The sequence below is a fragment of the Panicum hallii genome, chromosome 9 (assembly GCF_002211085.1).
Source record: "Panicum hallii strain FIL2 chromosome 9, PHallii_v3.1, whole genome shotgun sequence".
Taxonomy (NCBI): domain Eukaryota; kingdom Viridiplantae; phylum Streptophyta; class Magnoliopsida; order Poales; family Poaceae; genus Panicum; species Panicum hallii.
The window spans coordinates 66,962,468-66,978,586 of NC_038050.1; the positions used below are offsets into that span (position 1 = coordinate 66,962,468).

General features: G+C 50.9%; 2 protein-coding genes and 2 long non-coding RNA genes across 4 annotated transcripts; all 4 read left to right on the forward strand.

Annotated features, from left to right (window-relative positions):
* Positions 1–1,735: 1,735 nt before the first annotated feature.
* On the forward strand, positions 1,736–5,148 carry LOC112873654 (protein EARLY-RESPONSIVE TO DEHYDRATION 7, chloroplastic-like). The gene is made up of 4 exons (XM_025936668.1): positions 1,736–2,839; positions 3,782–3,948; positions 4,162–4,246; positions 4,747–5,148. Exons 1-4 carry the CDS (start codon positions 1,824–1,826, stop codon positions 4,937–4,939), a joined length of 1,461 nt encoding a protein of 486 aa, XP_025792453.1. The 5' UTR covers positions 1,736–1,823; the 3' UTR covers positions 4,940–5,148.
* A 250-nt stretch (positions 5,149–5,398) lies between these two features.
* On the forward strand, positions 5,399–8,146 carry LOC112873648 (putative pentatricopeptide repeat-containing protein At3g49142). The gene has a single exon (XM_025936661.1). The coding sequence runs from the start codon at positions 5,399–5,401 to the stop codon at positions 7,400–7,402; it is 2,004 nt and encodes a 667-aa protein (XP_025792446.1). The 3' UTR covers positions 7,403–8,146.
* Positions 8,147–8,239: 93 nt separating this feature from the next.
* LOC112873664 lies at positions 8,240–8,718 on the forward strand. Its single transcript, XR_003224801.1, has 2 exons — positions 8,240–8,343; positions 8,443–8,718. It is a non-coding gene; the product is annotated as an uncharacterized LOC112873664 (long non-coding RNA).
* A 1,163-nt stretch (positions 8,719–9,881) lies between these two features.
* Positions 9,882–11,795, forward strand: LOC112873665. Its single transcript, XR_003224802.1, has 2 exons — positions 9,882–10,859; positions 11,450–11,795. It is a non-coding gene; the product is annotated as an uncharacterized LOC112873665 (long non-coding RNA).
* The last annotated feature ends 4,324 nt before the right edge of the window (positions 11,796–16,119 follow it).

A 16,119-nucleotide genomic window follows, 5' to 3' on the forward strand; every position in this document is an offset into this window, starting at 1 on the left:
CGAAGTGATACAGATACACACACTCCTTTCAGTCCTATTTTTATTATCCTTGACGTTTTCTTATAACTTCGCGTCAATAATGTTGTAAAACATGTCATCAACGTCGGATCGCATCTCTCTCACAACAAACATAAGAACGCAGTAGAAGACACAAGAACACAAGTAGAGAGAACAATCTTTATTTCACAATTCGATGATTTACAATGAAAATCCCTCATATATATACTTCAAACTAAGCTTAGTATTTGATAAGAGCCCGCCTCCAACCGGACTAGAAATAGAACTCCTAGTTCTCCCTTCCTTCTATTCCATAGATCCTTCTAAAATTAGAAATAGAATCTAGTTGTATTATAACAAATAAATCCTGATAGAGCTTTAGTACTTTAAGAAAGCATTTTCAAATGAAAGTCCACTTGGCGAGTGGCGACTACGGTCAACTATCTTTCCTCACTAACTCTTACGATCTGCGACTAACGAATTCCTTTGAAGATTGTAGGACTAACGAAATGAGGAGAAAGAATTCAAAGGTGACATGACAAATTCTCCATCTTGATGCGTGTATAATAATATCAAGCAAGACATGTTTAAGAGACGCCACATAATAAGACACGTGTTTATTCACTCCTGCGAATGCATATACACTTATCTAAAAGCTCGGTCAAAGTTAGGAGTGAATATACACGTATCATGCAAGATATGTTTTACGTCTCCTATAAATGCATATATTCACTCCTATTAATACATCTTTTCTAAAAGCCCGACCAAAGCTAGGATAGTTTAACTCAAAATAAGGTTAAAAAGCAAACTATAATTTGGAGTGGAGGTGAAAGAAGTAGCAATAATCACTATAAGTAACTTTGCCAGAAAGAAAAATTAATGGCAATTATAAATAAAATCAACAGATAAAGTACTAACTTCCGTTATCCTTTCACAATGAATACTACTATAATCAACAATTCTCATCAGCTACTTTTACATCGAATATTTTCGCTGTTTTCCGGCATCTATTGCCCCTTGTCGTGCTTGGCGCTTGCTTAGCGAGAGCGGGAAAAACAGCTACGCTGGCCGGTGGGAGTGACCACGTCCGCCTCTCGTGTTCCCACGTGTCGTGACACGGACAATCACCGCACCGTCATTTCCCGGTTCGAGAAAGCCACGCCCACGAGCCATCGCGCCAGGCCGACCAGCTCTGGCCACTCCGGCGCGCCGTCCAAGGCCCGAACGCCCCGAAACGAACCTCTCGAGAGTCGAGAGCCGTTTGCTGTCGGCGACGCGGCGGACGCCGGACGAACAGGCAAGGGCAAAGTACTTTCTGTTCGGTAGGGACCTGGTAACCGCTCTACGGACAGGTTCGGCACGTTCCCAACTGAGCCCCGCCAGTTCCGTTTTGCTTCGTCTCCACCTCCAGATTCCTGCTCGTTTTGAGCTCGCGCCTCCGTGTCCGGTGAGTTGTCCCCCAGGCCCTTCGCCGCGCCGTCTACGCGTCCTTCCCCCGGTTCCTTTCTTCCAAAGTCTTCTTATCTCATCTGTTCGCCGGATCCGATACCCCCGTCATCTCCGCGCACCGACCTGTGCCCTCAGCGAACGCGCGGCAGACGACGAGCCGGGCGAGCCGCGTGTCGGCGTGTGCTTCGGTTTGGACAACCGTCGCAGGCTCGCGGCACCAGCCACAGCGAATCAACCGTCGCCTTCAACCAGCTCGCTCCTCCCTGTATTAAAAGCCCACCCCTCCCATTTCCGTCTCCCCACTTCCCTCCTCTCGATTCGATCCGCAGAGCAGAGCAAGCTAGGCGCAACCGACCAGCAAAGCAAGCGAATCCGCCATGGCTTACGCCTCCTCGAATGCCAAGCAGAGCCTCTACCCCGTGGTGGACCAGTCCCACCCTGATCTCAACACCCCCTTCTACTCCGCGCCCACCACCTCCACCGCCGGCAGCGGCACCGGCGGCTCCCTCTACCCCACCGTCGACCCCAACGAGCTCGCCGAGAACCTCTTCCCTGAGACGGCCGAGGAGGACGCCGCGCCGCCGCCGCCCACCACCGAGGAGACCGTCGTCGCCGTCCCGGGCGCGCAGCTCCACCTCGTCGACCCCGACCGCAGCCTCGACCTCGGCGCGGGCACGCTCTCCGTCGTGCGCCTCCGCCAGGGGGACCACTCCGTCGCCGTCCTCGCGCGGCTGACCCCGGAGAAGCCCCACCAGCGCCGCGGCCTCTTCCGCCTCTTTAGCAGCGGGCGGTCCGGCGGCGATGGCGCCGAGCAGGAGCCCGTCCAGTGGCCGCTCACCCGCGACGTCGCGGCGGTCAAGCTCGACCCCGCGCACTACTTCTTCTCGCTCCATGTCCCGCACACGGACCACCCGGACGACAAGGATGATGCGGAGGAGGGCGCGGATGAGGCGGAGCCGGCGCTGAGCTACGGCCTCACGGTCGCTGGAAAGGGGCAGGAGAAGGTATTGGAGCAGCTGGACAGAGTCCTGGAGGAGTACACCACCTTCTCGGTGAAGCAGGTGGAGGCGGCGGCGAAGGAGAAGTCGGAGGTGATGGACTCGAGGGCGGTGGCCGAGATCACGCCCGAGGAGGCTGTCGGGGATAAGAAGGAGGTCGTCGAGGAGAAGGCGGCGGCTTTCTGGACGACCATCGCGCCGAACGTGGACGACTACAGCTCATCGGTGGCGAGGCTGATTGCGCGAGGCTCTGGGCAGCTAGTGAGGGGCATCATCTGGTGCGGGGACATCACGGCGGAGGGCCTGCGGCATGGAGAAGCGGTGACGAAGAAGAGCGTAGGACCCAGCACGAAGCCGACGCAAGTGAAGCCCAGCACTCTGAGGAGGATGAAGAGGTAGGATGGTGAATAATCTTATTACCACTCAGCATTTATCATGGCTAACTGTTAATTTCGTTATGTTGCGCTTGCTCCTAAAATCAGAGAACTTAGAAATATGGAATCTATTTATTGAATTATATTATCCACTTAATTTAGAATGTGACAGTTCTTGTTATATTGCAGTATTTTAGACACTACTTGAATTATCTTAAATGGAATTTGAATGGCATTAATATTAATCTTGTATGTTGCGGCAGCTTGTAGGATCAGAATCGGACAATTTACAAATAACAGATCTGCTTATTGAATTGGAATCAAGCAACTTACAATTAGCTATTAGATAGTAAAATGTTCTTAGTTGGAACTCCAGTTGCATTTCACGCATTGATAGATGTTATGTTCATTTTAACAAAGCAGGGGGTCTTTTGCTTGAGCAGGCATGGACACTTTTTTCCCTTCTTCCCGAACACAAACTGAATGTCCCATTCATATATAATCGTGTCAATTGTTCCTTCAGAGGGTTGCCATCCATCTTTATCAGTTGATTGGTGGGAAATCGACCCCAAACTTAGCCATTCCCTGCTTTACGTTCGCCATCCGGTATCTATTATTTACATATCTGCATCCTGTTATGAAAGCACCTAGCATCTCTTGATAACAACCACTGATATTTTCCTGCCTAATGTTACTCGCTATGATGGTATTGAAAAAATGGTGGCAAAGACGTGAGAAGTAAATCATGATTGTTCTGGAAGCATCTAACTAGTATGCTCGATTGATAGTCTGTTCAGTCAAGTATGCCCCTTGTTATCAACATGCATGCATATGTAGTAGTTTTACAGCAGCAACTGTTATTGTCATCTCCCTTTCAATTGGTGTCCATTGCTATTAAATTAATATGGTAATCAATTTTGTGTCCCTCCTTCCTGTTGCTTACGATTTTGTCTTCTTTCTCAGGGCTAGGAGGGTTACAAAGATGTCCAACAGGGTGGCAAATTCAATCCTGTCTGGCGTTCTGAAGGTCACAGGCTTTGTCACAAGCACTGTGATGAACTCCAAACCAGCACAAAAGTTCTTCAAGTTGATGCCTGGAGAAGTTATTCTTGCCTCACTTGATGGATTTGGTATGTTTGCTTTGACGTTCTTTAAGATTTGCTTGATCATTTGTGCTGGTCTACATGCTTTCTGGAGGGATTAAATATATGATAAATTTATAAAACCAGCATATAGGAGTGATTTCGTATAGTTTTTTTGGAATTTACGCCACTTCACAATGTTTAGTTTTTTGCTGCATTGCATAAATGATTGGCTGATTTCCCGCTTATTTGATGGTTCAGGTAAAATATGGGATGCTGTTGAGGTGTCTGGCAAGAATGTGATGCAGACATCATCAGTTGTGACAACTTCTGTTGTAACACACAGGTAACGTAAATGTGTTTGTATAATTTTTGGGGCTCTGCAATTTTTCATTGGGGTTAAGCAGCCTCCGTTTTTTTTTTCAAACTATGTAATTCCAACCTTTTTTGTTAGTGAACTATCCATGCCATCTTCTACCAAAAGCTGGCACTTCAGCAGCCAGTTCCATATGGTGTATATAATATAAGAATTAAACAAGGCTTTAAAGTCAAATTTTTAAAGATCAAATTCGAATAGAAATTGTCTTGACAATTAGCAGTCTGGAACCTACAAAATGAGTAAATAAAAGGTGTTTTTAGAAAAATGACATGAAAGCAATGGATTAAAAAGCCTACTTCTATGTGACCTCCTCCTCTTCTTTTTTTTTTTAAGTCTTCTGCAACAGCTGCTACATAGATGTATCTTTTTCCCGGTGGTTATATGGCAATTATTTGACCAACATCGCACATTTTAATGCAACTACCGTGTTGGCGCTAGAAGAAGGCTAATGGTTTGACCTTGTGCAGATACGGTGAGCAAGCAGGGGAGGCCACACAGAATTACCTCCACGCTACAGGAAATGCTCTCGGAGCAGCGTGGGCTGTGTTCAAGATTAGGAAAGCACTCGACCCCAAGGGCAACATGAAGAAGTCATCGATCGTCAGCCAAGCAGCGCACGCTGTGGCCAAAGAATCAATTACCAGGCAAAAGAAGAAGTGAGCTGACCTGGCTGACGGTTCCATTGTGCCCGTAACGTAATCTGTTGTTCTGTTAGCTAGGGAGCTGTCTCTGTGGCGTGTATGACTGTTGTCATGATGATTTTGATCTCTTATTTCCTTCTATTTTTTGTGGTTGGGTTCATTTTGTTGTACAGTAGCGTGAAACTTCACGTGTATGGTTTGATAATCGACATACGAGTAAATTTTACACGTTTTGTTTTTCAGATGAGAAAAATTTCACTCTAGTGTTCACGTGGTAGAAAAAGTTCTGATCTATGAATGGCTGAATGCTACTTCATCAGTTCGCGCTCCTCGCTTATCAGTGGGCGCCGTGTACCGGGCCACGTCACAACACAGCCGCGCGGCAGCGGATTCCCAGTTCTCTGGTGCATGCGCCGCACCCGCGCCCAGATCAAAAATTGCTGCCCGCGCGCGCGGCACCCGCGTCAGAGACGATCCGATGCACGCGTCGCGGAGCCACCTGCCCGCGACCGGCAACGCAGACGCCCTCCTCCGCCTCGTGGCCGCCTGCCGCGCGCCCGCTCACCTCGCCTCCCTCCGCGCCGCGCACGCGCGCCTCCTCCTGCTGCTCCATCCTTCCCACCCCTCCGCCGCACCGGCCCGCGTCAAGCTCATCCAGGCCTACGCCGCCTGCTCCGCGCTCCCCGCGGCCCACGCCGTGCTCTACTCTCTGTGCTCCCCCGATCGCGGCGCCGCCACCACCATCTGCTTCAACGTCCTCGTCCGCGCGCTCACCGCCGCCTCGCTCCACCGCGACGCGCTCCGCCTCTTCGCCTCCATGCGGCCGCGGGGCCCCGCCTGCACCCCCGACCACTACACCTACCCGCTCGCGCTCAAGTCGTGCGCGGCGTCGAAGGACATTCTCCTTGGCCTCCAGATCCACTCCGCCGTCGCCAAGCTCGGCCTCGATGCGAACCGCTACGTGGCGCACTCCGCGATCAGCATGTATGCGCGGTGCAGCCGCCCGGAGGACGCGTACAGGGTGTTCGACGGAATGCAGAACCGGGATGTTGTCTCCTGGAACGCCATGATCTCTGGGTTCGCGCGCGCGGGTTTGTTCGAACGTGCTGTGGAGGTTTTCAAGGAGTTTGTAGCGCTGCCGTGTTCAATCCCCGATGCCGGTACAATGGCAAGCATCTTGCCAGCTATGGAGAATGCCAAGGCAGAGGACATAATATTAGTCAGGAAAGCGTTCAACGAGATGCAGTTGAAAGAACTTATTTCTTGGAATGCAATGCTCGCTATATATGCTAACAATGAGTTCCATGTTAAGGCTGTTGAGCTGTTCTTGAGGATGGAAAAGGATGGGGTCGAACCTGATTCAATGACTCTGGCAACAGTTCTTCCTCCATGTGGGGAGCTCTCAGCATTTTCGGTGGGAAAACGGATCCATGAGATTATCAAGAGGAAAGGGATGCTCCCGAACTTGTTGCTTGAAAATGCTCTCACAGACATGTATGCCAGCTGTGGATGTTTGGAGGATGCTAGGGAGGTCTTTGATTCCATGAGTGCACGGGATGTGATATCATGGACTTCAATCATATCTGCTTATGGCAAGCATGGTCATGGAAGAGAGGCTGTTGATCTTTTTGAGAAGATGCTAGGACAGGGTCTGGAACCAGACTCTATTGCCTTCGTTGCAGTTCTTGCAGCTTGCAGCCATGCTGGCCTTTTGGATGTTGGAAAACGCTACTTTGATTCCATGACTTGCAGGTATCACATCACTCCAAAAGCAGAGCACTATACTTGCATGGTGGACCTTCTCGGCCGTGCTGGATGTATAAGTGAGGCATATGATTTCATCATGACGATGTCAATTGAGCCAAATGAAAGAGTCTGGGGAGCGTTATTACAAGCTTGTCGAATGCACTCCAATATGGACATTGGGCTTGTGGCAGCAGACAGTTTGTTCAGATTGGTACCTCAACAAACAGGATACTATGTGTTATTATCTAATATGTATGCTAGGGCTGGAAGATGGGCCGATGTTACCTCAGTGAGAAGTGTCATGGCAAAAAAGGGTATCAAGAAATTGCCTGGTGCTAGCATTGTTGAGCTAGGGGACCGGGTTCACACATTTCATATTGGTGATAGATGTCACCCACAATCTGAAATTATCTATCAGAAATTAGATGAGCTATTGGGTAGAATCAGGGGAATGGGTTATAACCCAGAGGTGGAGGCTACACTTCATGATGTTGAAGAAGAAGATAAGGAGGGTCACCTTTCAGTTCACAGTGAGAAATTGGCTATTGCATTTCTTCTTATAAACACTAGTCCAGGGACACCTATCAGGGTAACGATGAATCTCAGAACATGTGGTGATTGCCATCTTGCTGCAAAGCTGATTTCAACAATCACGAGTAGAGAGATTATCCTCAAAGATACCAATAGGATCCACCATATAGTACAAGGAGCTTGCTCATGTGGGGACTACTGGTAAAGGATTTAGGATTACCATATACTGCATTATTGTTGAGTCAACCGTGGCTGTTTGAAGAGAAAGGATCTTTGCTGTTTCAAGCATGAAGCCTCAATTCACCTTTCTTCCTGCTGTACGTGCTTGGATTCAATGGATGATAGTTGTCTGGATAGAATCTGTCACATAATCGCAACATCTGTGCTCATCAGAGTCAAAAAGAAAATAAAAACCTATATAGGCACGAGCACTTGATTTCCTTATCTGGTCGTTCCATTCAGAGAAATCAATCTATCAGAAAAACTAAACAGAAGTACACAAATCAAATATCAGCTTTCAATTGTTCAACTTTTGTGAAGCAGATGTGTACAGCAGGTGGAGCGCAAGCACCAACTTATACAAGAACATTCAGCATTTGCCTGCTCGAGTATATTTGCCTACCATCTTCCAACTGAACAAGAACCAGTGGAACAGAGATTTTCAGGAAGCATGCAAGCAATGATATGACACTACTTCTTTAAAGTGTGTCCCAACAAATCTTAGGAACAAGAGTCATGGAAGCTATTACCCCATGGCCCATGCTCAGAAGTTACATGACTTTGTCAATCAGCTTTCTAAGTAGTTCCCGCTTCGCTTCCAAGAAAAGCACAGTGTGTATACATGGCAGTCCCTTTCGCAATAATGCATCCTACTAGATGTTCAGGGGAGGCAAGCAGTTCTAGGAGTGAAAACTAAAATGATTTTATCATGTTTCCTGCGGCAGGAATCCAAGGCACGCACTTCTCTTTCATATCGCTACTTTCTTGTGGTCATTGAGTTTGTCATGATTGCAAATCTGTTTATTTAAGGTTTTGTGTTCATGCCAGCTTGCAAATTGCTTTTATAGCATTCCACGGTTGTCCACTATGATTATGGGAAAAAGAAGCTGGCTATTGCAGAAGAAATCAGTTTGATTTCCCTTGAAGGTATTGCACGGATTTGTGAATGATTGCTCATGACTACATCTTTATATTACCAGATTAGGCCCATGGGTTCTTACACATCTCGTTTAATCTTTCTTGTAGGCGGAACACAGTAGCAAACAGCTTACATGACAACACACATAGCTGGGAGGCAGTATGGACGCGACACCGTTAATAAGGAACATCAAATCGAGACAGACCGTCGTTGTTGATACCTTTTTGTCATCATCAATCTTCTACGTGTCCAGTGTTTATTGCAGGGCGAGTTTAACTTATCCAGGATCCTAGGATACACTGAAATGTACTATGAACTGCCAAGCTACAGAAGTAGTAACAGTATCTGAACGAGTGAATATGGCATTTTCTATCTGTTCTATAGTCTATACGGACCATCCCAGGCCTGAGGGGTATTCATCATGCTCTCTGATGCATGCACCAATCCTGTTGCGGTCTTATCATCGACTACAGAAGAAGCTTTGTGATGGATTGAGGCATGAGCCTGTACTATTTCGTAGCGCGGCAATGGCATATGATAGGCGTCGGCTGAACTCTTACCCTCGACAGCAACGGCGCGCCGGCGGTTTTAGCGGCTGGCAAGAACGCGCCGGCCGGCGAGGCCCTCAGCATTTACAGGCACGACACCGGCGTGAAGCCGCGACGAGGACCAGCCGGGAGGCACATCGATCAGCAGAGGTGCGCCGTCAGCGCGGCGGAACGCCCGCTTTCTCTCCCCGCCTCCGGTCAGGAAGCCGGCGGACAGCGTGGGGAAAGGCGGTGGCCGTCGTGAGGGGGAGCGCATCAAGCGCGGTCGGATTTCGTTCACCGACCGGGTGAACGGCATTTCATTTGCCGTCCACCCCTCGGGTCACGGAAACCGTCCGATCGGGAACGAGCGGTAAGATCCGAGACGGCGGAGGCGAATGGGAACGTCGCGTGGCTCAATGGCAAGGCCCGGAAAACCAGTTGCCCAGTCGTTTCACACTTTCTCGCCGTCGCCACGCATGCGACGCCACGCCGTCATTGCGGCGCGCAAAGGTGGACGTGCGCGCGGCGCCGGGCGTGAGCCCGCCGCGCAGGGTTCTGCAGAATGGAGGTTTGACAACCAGTCCGCCGTAGAGGAAGGGGATGCCGGCCATGGAGGAGCTGTCCTTGTGACGGGACGGCGAGGCGAGGCAATCCTGCTGCCGGCACGGCACGCGGGCTGGCCGGATGAGCTCGAGCGGTCACTGACCGGTTATGTTTCTTGCGGAAGGGAGCAGACCAGTTTACTGTCGTCAAGAGGCGCCGGCGGCGACTGAAGAAGCTACCACGGCGAGGACCGGACAATGGACATCACCATAGTGTTGGCTGGAAGCCTGGAAGAAGCAGGACGGTGTTCGCGCAGCTGGGACCCCGAACTGACTTTATTCTAAGTTTCTGCTGCACGCCCACAGCTCACCGCGAACACTCTCCTTCGCAGATCGTGGACTGAACCGCACCATGTCGATGACATAGCAGTGATCAGATAGAACGCCGCGAAGGACGAAGCTGCAACTCAAACAGGAAGACGGAGGCAAACTATAGACACGGTAAGAAGGCGACGACTCTGGAATATTTGCTCCACTCACAATGCAAGCCGATTGCAGCTTGACTGGTACAGTCAGCCTTCCAACTGGGAGATTCGTCGCCCAGGCCGCCGTTTTTCACGCCCAACTTGAGCTGCCTCACGTGCCGCTCCGCACACCGCACCGTGCCCGCAACCGGTCAGTACCTGCGGCAGCATAGGGAGCGGTGGCCGGGGCTATCTGTGCCGCGGTGCGCGAGAACGTGCCGGCGCGGCGAGGCCCTCGGCAAGGCTACGACCTGTGTCCTGCTCTGCTCGTCGTCGTCGGGAGCGGCAAGTCCCAGCCGGCCGGAGCTGGTCAGGCTGCATAGATCGGAGGCGCATCCCTTCCGCGCGGCAGGACTACGCGTTCTGTCACTCCCGGCGGACGGCGGCGGGAGCTGGGAGGGGCAGTGTTCGCGGCGACGGGGAACCGGGGTGGTCGGTATTTCGTTTACCGTCCACCCCTAGGCCACCTGAACCGTCAGATCGAGAACGAGCGGCAGGATGCGAGCTGGCGTAGGCGAGCGTTTTAGCGTGGCGTGGGCCGATCTACGCCTCTGGGCCCAGATTAGCGCCTTGGCCCAGAAAAGCCAGTTATTTTCTCGCGCGATCGCAGGCAGCTCCGTCTTCGCGGCCAGCCCGGGCGCGGCGGCGCGCGGTGCTGGTGCCTGGTGGTAAGCCCGCCGCCGTCCAAGTGCAGCAACACGGAGGTGAGGCGGTGCAGAAGAGCTTCAGAGGGAGGGGACGAAGGCCATGAAGGAGCTGGCCACCTGAGTGACCTGACCACGAGCGGCGGCGGCTACTACGCCGGCGTTGACTCGACAAGACGACAACCCAGGAGACTACGAAGGCACGTCTGATCCTGATGATATTTGCATACCATCTTCAACTGAATAAGCACCAGTGGAACAGAGATTTTCAGGAGGAATGGAAGGTATGAGATCAAGATCATACTACTTCACAATGCTAGTTTCTGTAGTTCGAAGTCCCACAAACCTTAGGCACTGAGATCAAGATCATACTACTTCACAATGTTACAGGACTTTGCCAATTGAGATTCCCAACCAGTTTCTATTAGCATTGAGATTCCCAGGCAATTATATGATAGCGATAATGCATCCAATTGGATAGTCCGGGAAGGCACCAGTACTAGGAGTGAAAACTGAAGAAATCCTGTAGGTGTCTGATGCAGAAATCCAAGTCATGCGCTTCTGAACTTCCTTCCTACTTCAATGTGCTCGTTTAAATTTGAGTTTGTCATGATTGACAATTAACTTATTTATTTAAGGCTCTGTAAATTATGATCATGCCAGCAGATATCAAATTAGCTAGCTTGCAAATGGTGCTTAAATTTTCATACCTTGGTTAAGTATAAAAACATAACACAGCACATGTTTTTTAGTACTTTCTGAATCCGTCCCAATGAATGTTATACAAGAAATATACATTTGTTTGAACTTCTCAGCTAGAGGTTAACTCACCATCTTTTTTCGTCTGCTTCATTGCCGTTGCATATATACACAGGACACACACATGCATTCTCTATTTTCTGGACAAGGCTCATGCTGTGGTTAAGCTCTTGCATTGAAAAAGGAACCAGAGGCGGGATTATGATGAATGGCAACTGGTGGCTGAGGCGGGATACAGAACAGCACGTGGTTTAAAATAAAGAAGGGCATGCAAGCGATTAGACCCTTCTGTTTGAAAGCTAATAATATACACACTGCTCTCATCATGTCGCTATTATGATATTCCTACAGATTATTGTAAGCTTTTGAGGAAAGATAGGAATAAGTGCGAAGCTTTCCAATTATTGAGCTAAATTTTGAACAACTTCATCATCTTTACCAAAATGAAATTATGAGATCAAGGTGCCTTTTGAGTAAATATATCAGGGAAGGAATTAAGCATGATACTACTGCCTTGTCAGCTCCCACTTGTCCTTGTACCTTGTTCTGTGTAGTAGCCAGTAGCCACTCAAGGGGGCATACTAATCACTTTTTATAGGTAGCTGCTTGGTGTTATCAGCTTATTCGGTGCATCATAGGCTCATAGCCTTTCGATCATCCAACAAAATTTCCAACCGCTTTTCACCCGATATATACCGCATTAAAACTTTATAAGTGCAGAACGCCAAGAAATGATATACTTTCATAATTTGGATGCATACACTTTGTACTAGGAAAAAGAATCTAAGCCTGAATTAACGTCACTATCAAATTTATGATCCTGGTTGAAGCCGACCGCTAGAAACGCAGCCAGCATTTATTATGCAGAAAAAAAATCAAGTGGTAGTTTTGTGCCCTTGTCAATCATTTCGGACATCGCTTCCTGTCTATGAATCAGTTGAAAAAATCAGCAAGATAATAATGACTACTCCTATCTGAGAGAACAACAGCAGGAAGTGCATCTGTTGCTTTACGGTTCTGATATATTTTGATCTGACCACCTTTTCTGCCATGTTACTATTAATCAGTCTGAGTGCCCTTCATTCGCATTTGTGTTCATCTGTTTACTGCTCTTAGCCTCTTTGTGTTTTACATAGTGCTTTATCTTCCATGGATGAGTTCTGCGTAGTTATTAATACTGAAAAAAAATGGTTCAGCAACCAGCTGATCCTTATTTTTTGTTTGGCAATCACATCTCACATTGTTGGATCAAACCTAACATAGATTTTAGTGCGAGATCATCTGTCATGAACTAATGCGACATCAGAAATGCAGGGACATCTTTTTGTATGGCTTCCGGGATTCAGGCCCCAAGTATGTTTATTGACGTGCAATTCAAGCACCAATTATGCCGTCGTCACAAGGAGTTTCCAGCTCAGTCAGCCAGTTCAGATATCTTTAGGAGGCAGAGGCACTTCAGCAAGGTTCTCGATCCACACCACCTGTGAGTGAACAACTGAACATGATCTGATTTCTTGGTGATATCCCAACAGAACGAAAAGCAAATCCGGCGAAAACAAAACCCCGTGGACCAGTGGCGCGCGTGTGGATGTCTCCACTAAAAAAACTCACAGGAAGGTTTAAAATTGCATCAGAAGCAACAACCTACCGAGGTGGGTCACGCAGGCGGCGGCAGACCGAGACGAAGTGGCACGCGATGCCTCAGCTTTTCGCGCCGTGCCCCTGCTGCCCGTGAAGGCACCCGCTGCGACGCAGCACTCGCGGCGCGTGCGATGTCTCACCCGATCCAATAATTGGCCGGCCGGCGAGCGCGAGCTCCTCCCGCCCGCCCAACTGCCCAAGCATTAGGTGGAGGAGGACGCGCGGGTGCGACGTCCTCGTTTCCCTCACGGACTTTTCGAGCGCCCCCTTCCTAGCTCCCGGCCGGGAACCCGGCACGGCCGGACCAAACGTGTCGTGCGCGTGTTCGGTTGCGCGAGCTCGTCTGTCGTGCGATGCATGGCATTGTGATTGGAGAGGGGAGCAGAAAGTGCGACGTCGACGTTCTGATGTGTTGCCGTGGTCGATACTTCACCGTGTCGAGGTGGCGTTTCGCCGGGCTTGCTTATGCTGGAGGGGATCAATTAGCAGTAGGCATTACGTTAAACACTGGCTGGCCGGGGTCGCTGTACTGTGGAGCTGTGTGGAGGTAGTTACGGCGAGAGCTTGTGAGACATGCTACTCGTTGTTTACTTCATCACATCGCTTTACTTGGGACCTTGTCTTCACTTGACCCTGTCCAGACAAGGAAATGTGATCTGACATCGTAGAACCACCGGAATCTTTGCGCAGTTACTGTGCGCTCTATCGTCCTCTTCCTGCGAACGATCGATCCTGTTCTTCTGATGGGGTTTTCAGTTGGTGGTGGACACAATCAGAGGATCTTGACTCCTGATGTGCTGATCGGACTGATGAAGCATGCTGGAGGCAGCACAAAATCTGGAAGGAGCTGTACAGGCTGCTGGCGTAAAAAAGAAAAAAAACAAGGAAAAGCGTAGCAAGTATTCGCTAGTAAGTTTCATGTTGCTAGTCCAGTCTCGTTTGCTTGCCGTCTTAGAATGCGTTTCCCTAATTAGTTGATCAGTCTTTCAAAATGCTGACCACCAATACACAGATCTCTCGCATAGAAATGACATCGGCCATTCGGCAGATTGGTGACCAAAAGTTCTTGATAACACCGTATTTTTCATGAATATTTATGCTCTCACCAAGTAGTGCGCTGTATTGTGGAAGCATCAATGCATCATACTCTCCGACCCACCACAGTTACTCAGTATTAGAGTAGTAGCCTTTTGGTACATCCTAGTAAGGACGGAGCAAGTTGGCGACCAGACAATACATGCGTGCTGTTCTCTTTCTCTCCATAAGTCTTGAAGTTGGGAAACCCTCAGCGGCTCATATAAACGACAATGCCATCGTCATCGTCATTATCATCATCAGGCAAGAAAAGGCGACTTGATATTATAATACTTACATGTTCAAAGGAATTATGGAATAATATGCTTCTTTAATGATTTATTAAATCTCTCCGACCGACACACAAGAATTATGTCCGACAAAAAGATAGGAAAGGCTAGCTGGAACGAACGAAAAGGCGCACTACATGCTTGCACTCGCGCAGCAAGCTGAGGAGTAGTGCGCCGTGCAGTGGCCCAAACTCGAGTGTCTCAGCATTCCTGGCGCCGGCAAAGAGTTTTGCTTTCCCTCGTACTAGCACCAAGAGCTTTTAGGTAGCACAAGAGCGCTTCTTAGAGCTACGACGAACTTAATATCGATGACGATTTAACAAGAGTCTCTGGTTGGTTAGCTCGTCACACCACACTGCAGGCACATGCACCGTGCGTGTACTGCCGGTCTGCCGCACTAGCCAGTAGCCACGTAACCGCCGGTGGATGGCGCGGCGCCAGTGTCTCCCGCACCGGCGCCTCAGATGCAGAGCCGGCCGCGTCGGTTGCGTCCGCCACCCGTACACAGGTGCGCCCCTGGCAGCACAGCGACGGCAGGCCGCTCGGCCGCCGCCCCCACTCCGCACCAGGCGCGTACGGCCGGGTACCCGCCGTCCGGCCAAACCGGTTTCAGCGAAGCATCCGCGGCCGGCAGGCTATCGAAACCGCATCGCGCTGGCTCATCATACTACCACCAGCGCCACCAGCAGCTCGCGCGCGGCCCTGCCCACCGCCGCCGTACGCGTGCCGTGACCGGCGACCCGCCGCGCGGCCGCGTGCAGGTGTGTATGCGATCGAGTATCCGGAGTACTGTCGTCATGTACCACCGACGCGCGGCGCGACGGGGCCGGGCGGCCGGCTCGGCGTAACTGCAGCGACATCTACCGGGCGGGAGAGCGGATGGCAACCGTGCAGCCGCCACCATCCCTTTCCTCCCCTCCTCCCGCTCGTGCATGCCGCCCGCCCGGCCACCCCCAAATGATTTGCCATGCACGTACGACACACGCCGTTGCGACCGACGCCGACCGATCACTGGTCGGTTGAGCCGTCGCTGCGGGCGCCACGAGATCGACGCGACCGGTACCTGGCTCTGGCTGCACGGCGGCGATCCGCCTGGGACCGGGCCTGAGCGATCTTTTCAGGGCGCTGCGGTTAATCACCGCGCCGCCGCCGCCGCGATCGCCGTTGCCGCAGCGTTCGTGTGGAGGGAAGGCGGGGCGGGTGGCGCTCGCCTGGGCTTGGGCGCCCGCGCGCGCCGCGCACTGTGGATCATTGGTCGGTGCGGCGCGGGTGTGTCGGTGGCTGGGCGATGAGCCGAAGGCGAGGCCGCCGCGCGCTGCCGTGGACGGAGGGCGTGGAGCTCTCACGTCGTCACGTGCGACCTGTGGCCCGGTCAGGTGCGCGGTCGGAGGCGAGGTGTGCGGGAATCTTTTTTGTGTGGGGGGCCCGAGAATAAGAAGGCCGGCAACAACAACGTACGGAGGCCGGCAGGCAGGCAGCCCATCACTTCAGCTCAAGCCGGCCGACAAGTCCAATCCGCTGATCACTGCGTACATGTTTGGCGATCTGAATTCGTCCGCGATTAATATCAGAGGATCTCGGCTTGGAGTCCACAGTAGGAATACTAGATCGCAGACGTGGCTTTAGGACGATGGACTCAGCCTCTGAGATCATCAGCACGTTCGGGGTTTGCAACTGGGCCTAACTTAACACGCGTCCTTGGCAAGGCAGGATCACGCGGCGTGCGTGCTCCGTGTAAATCGCTCGCGTGTCAATCCTGCGTGGAAGTGCCACTTTGTTT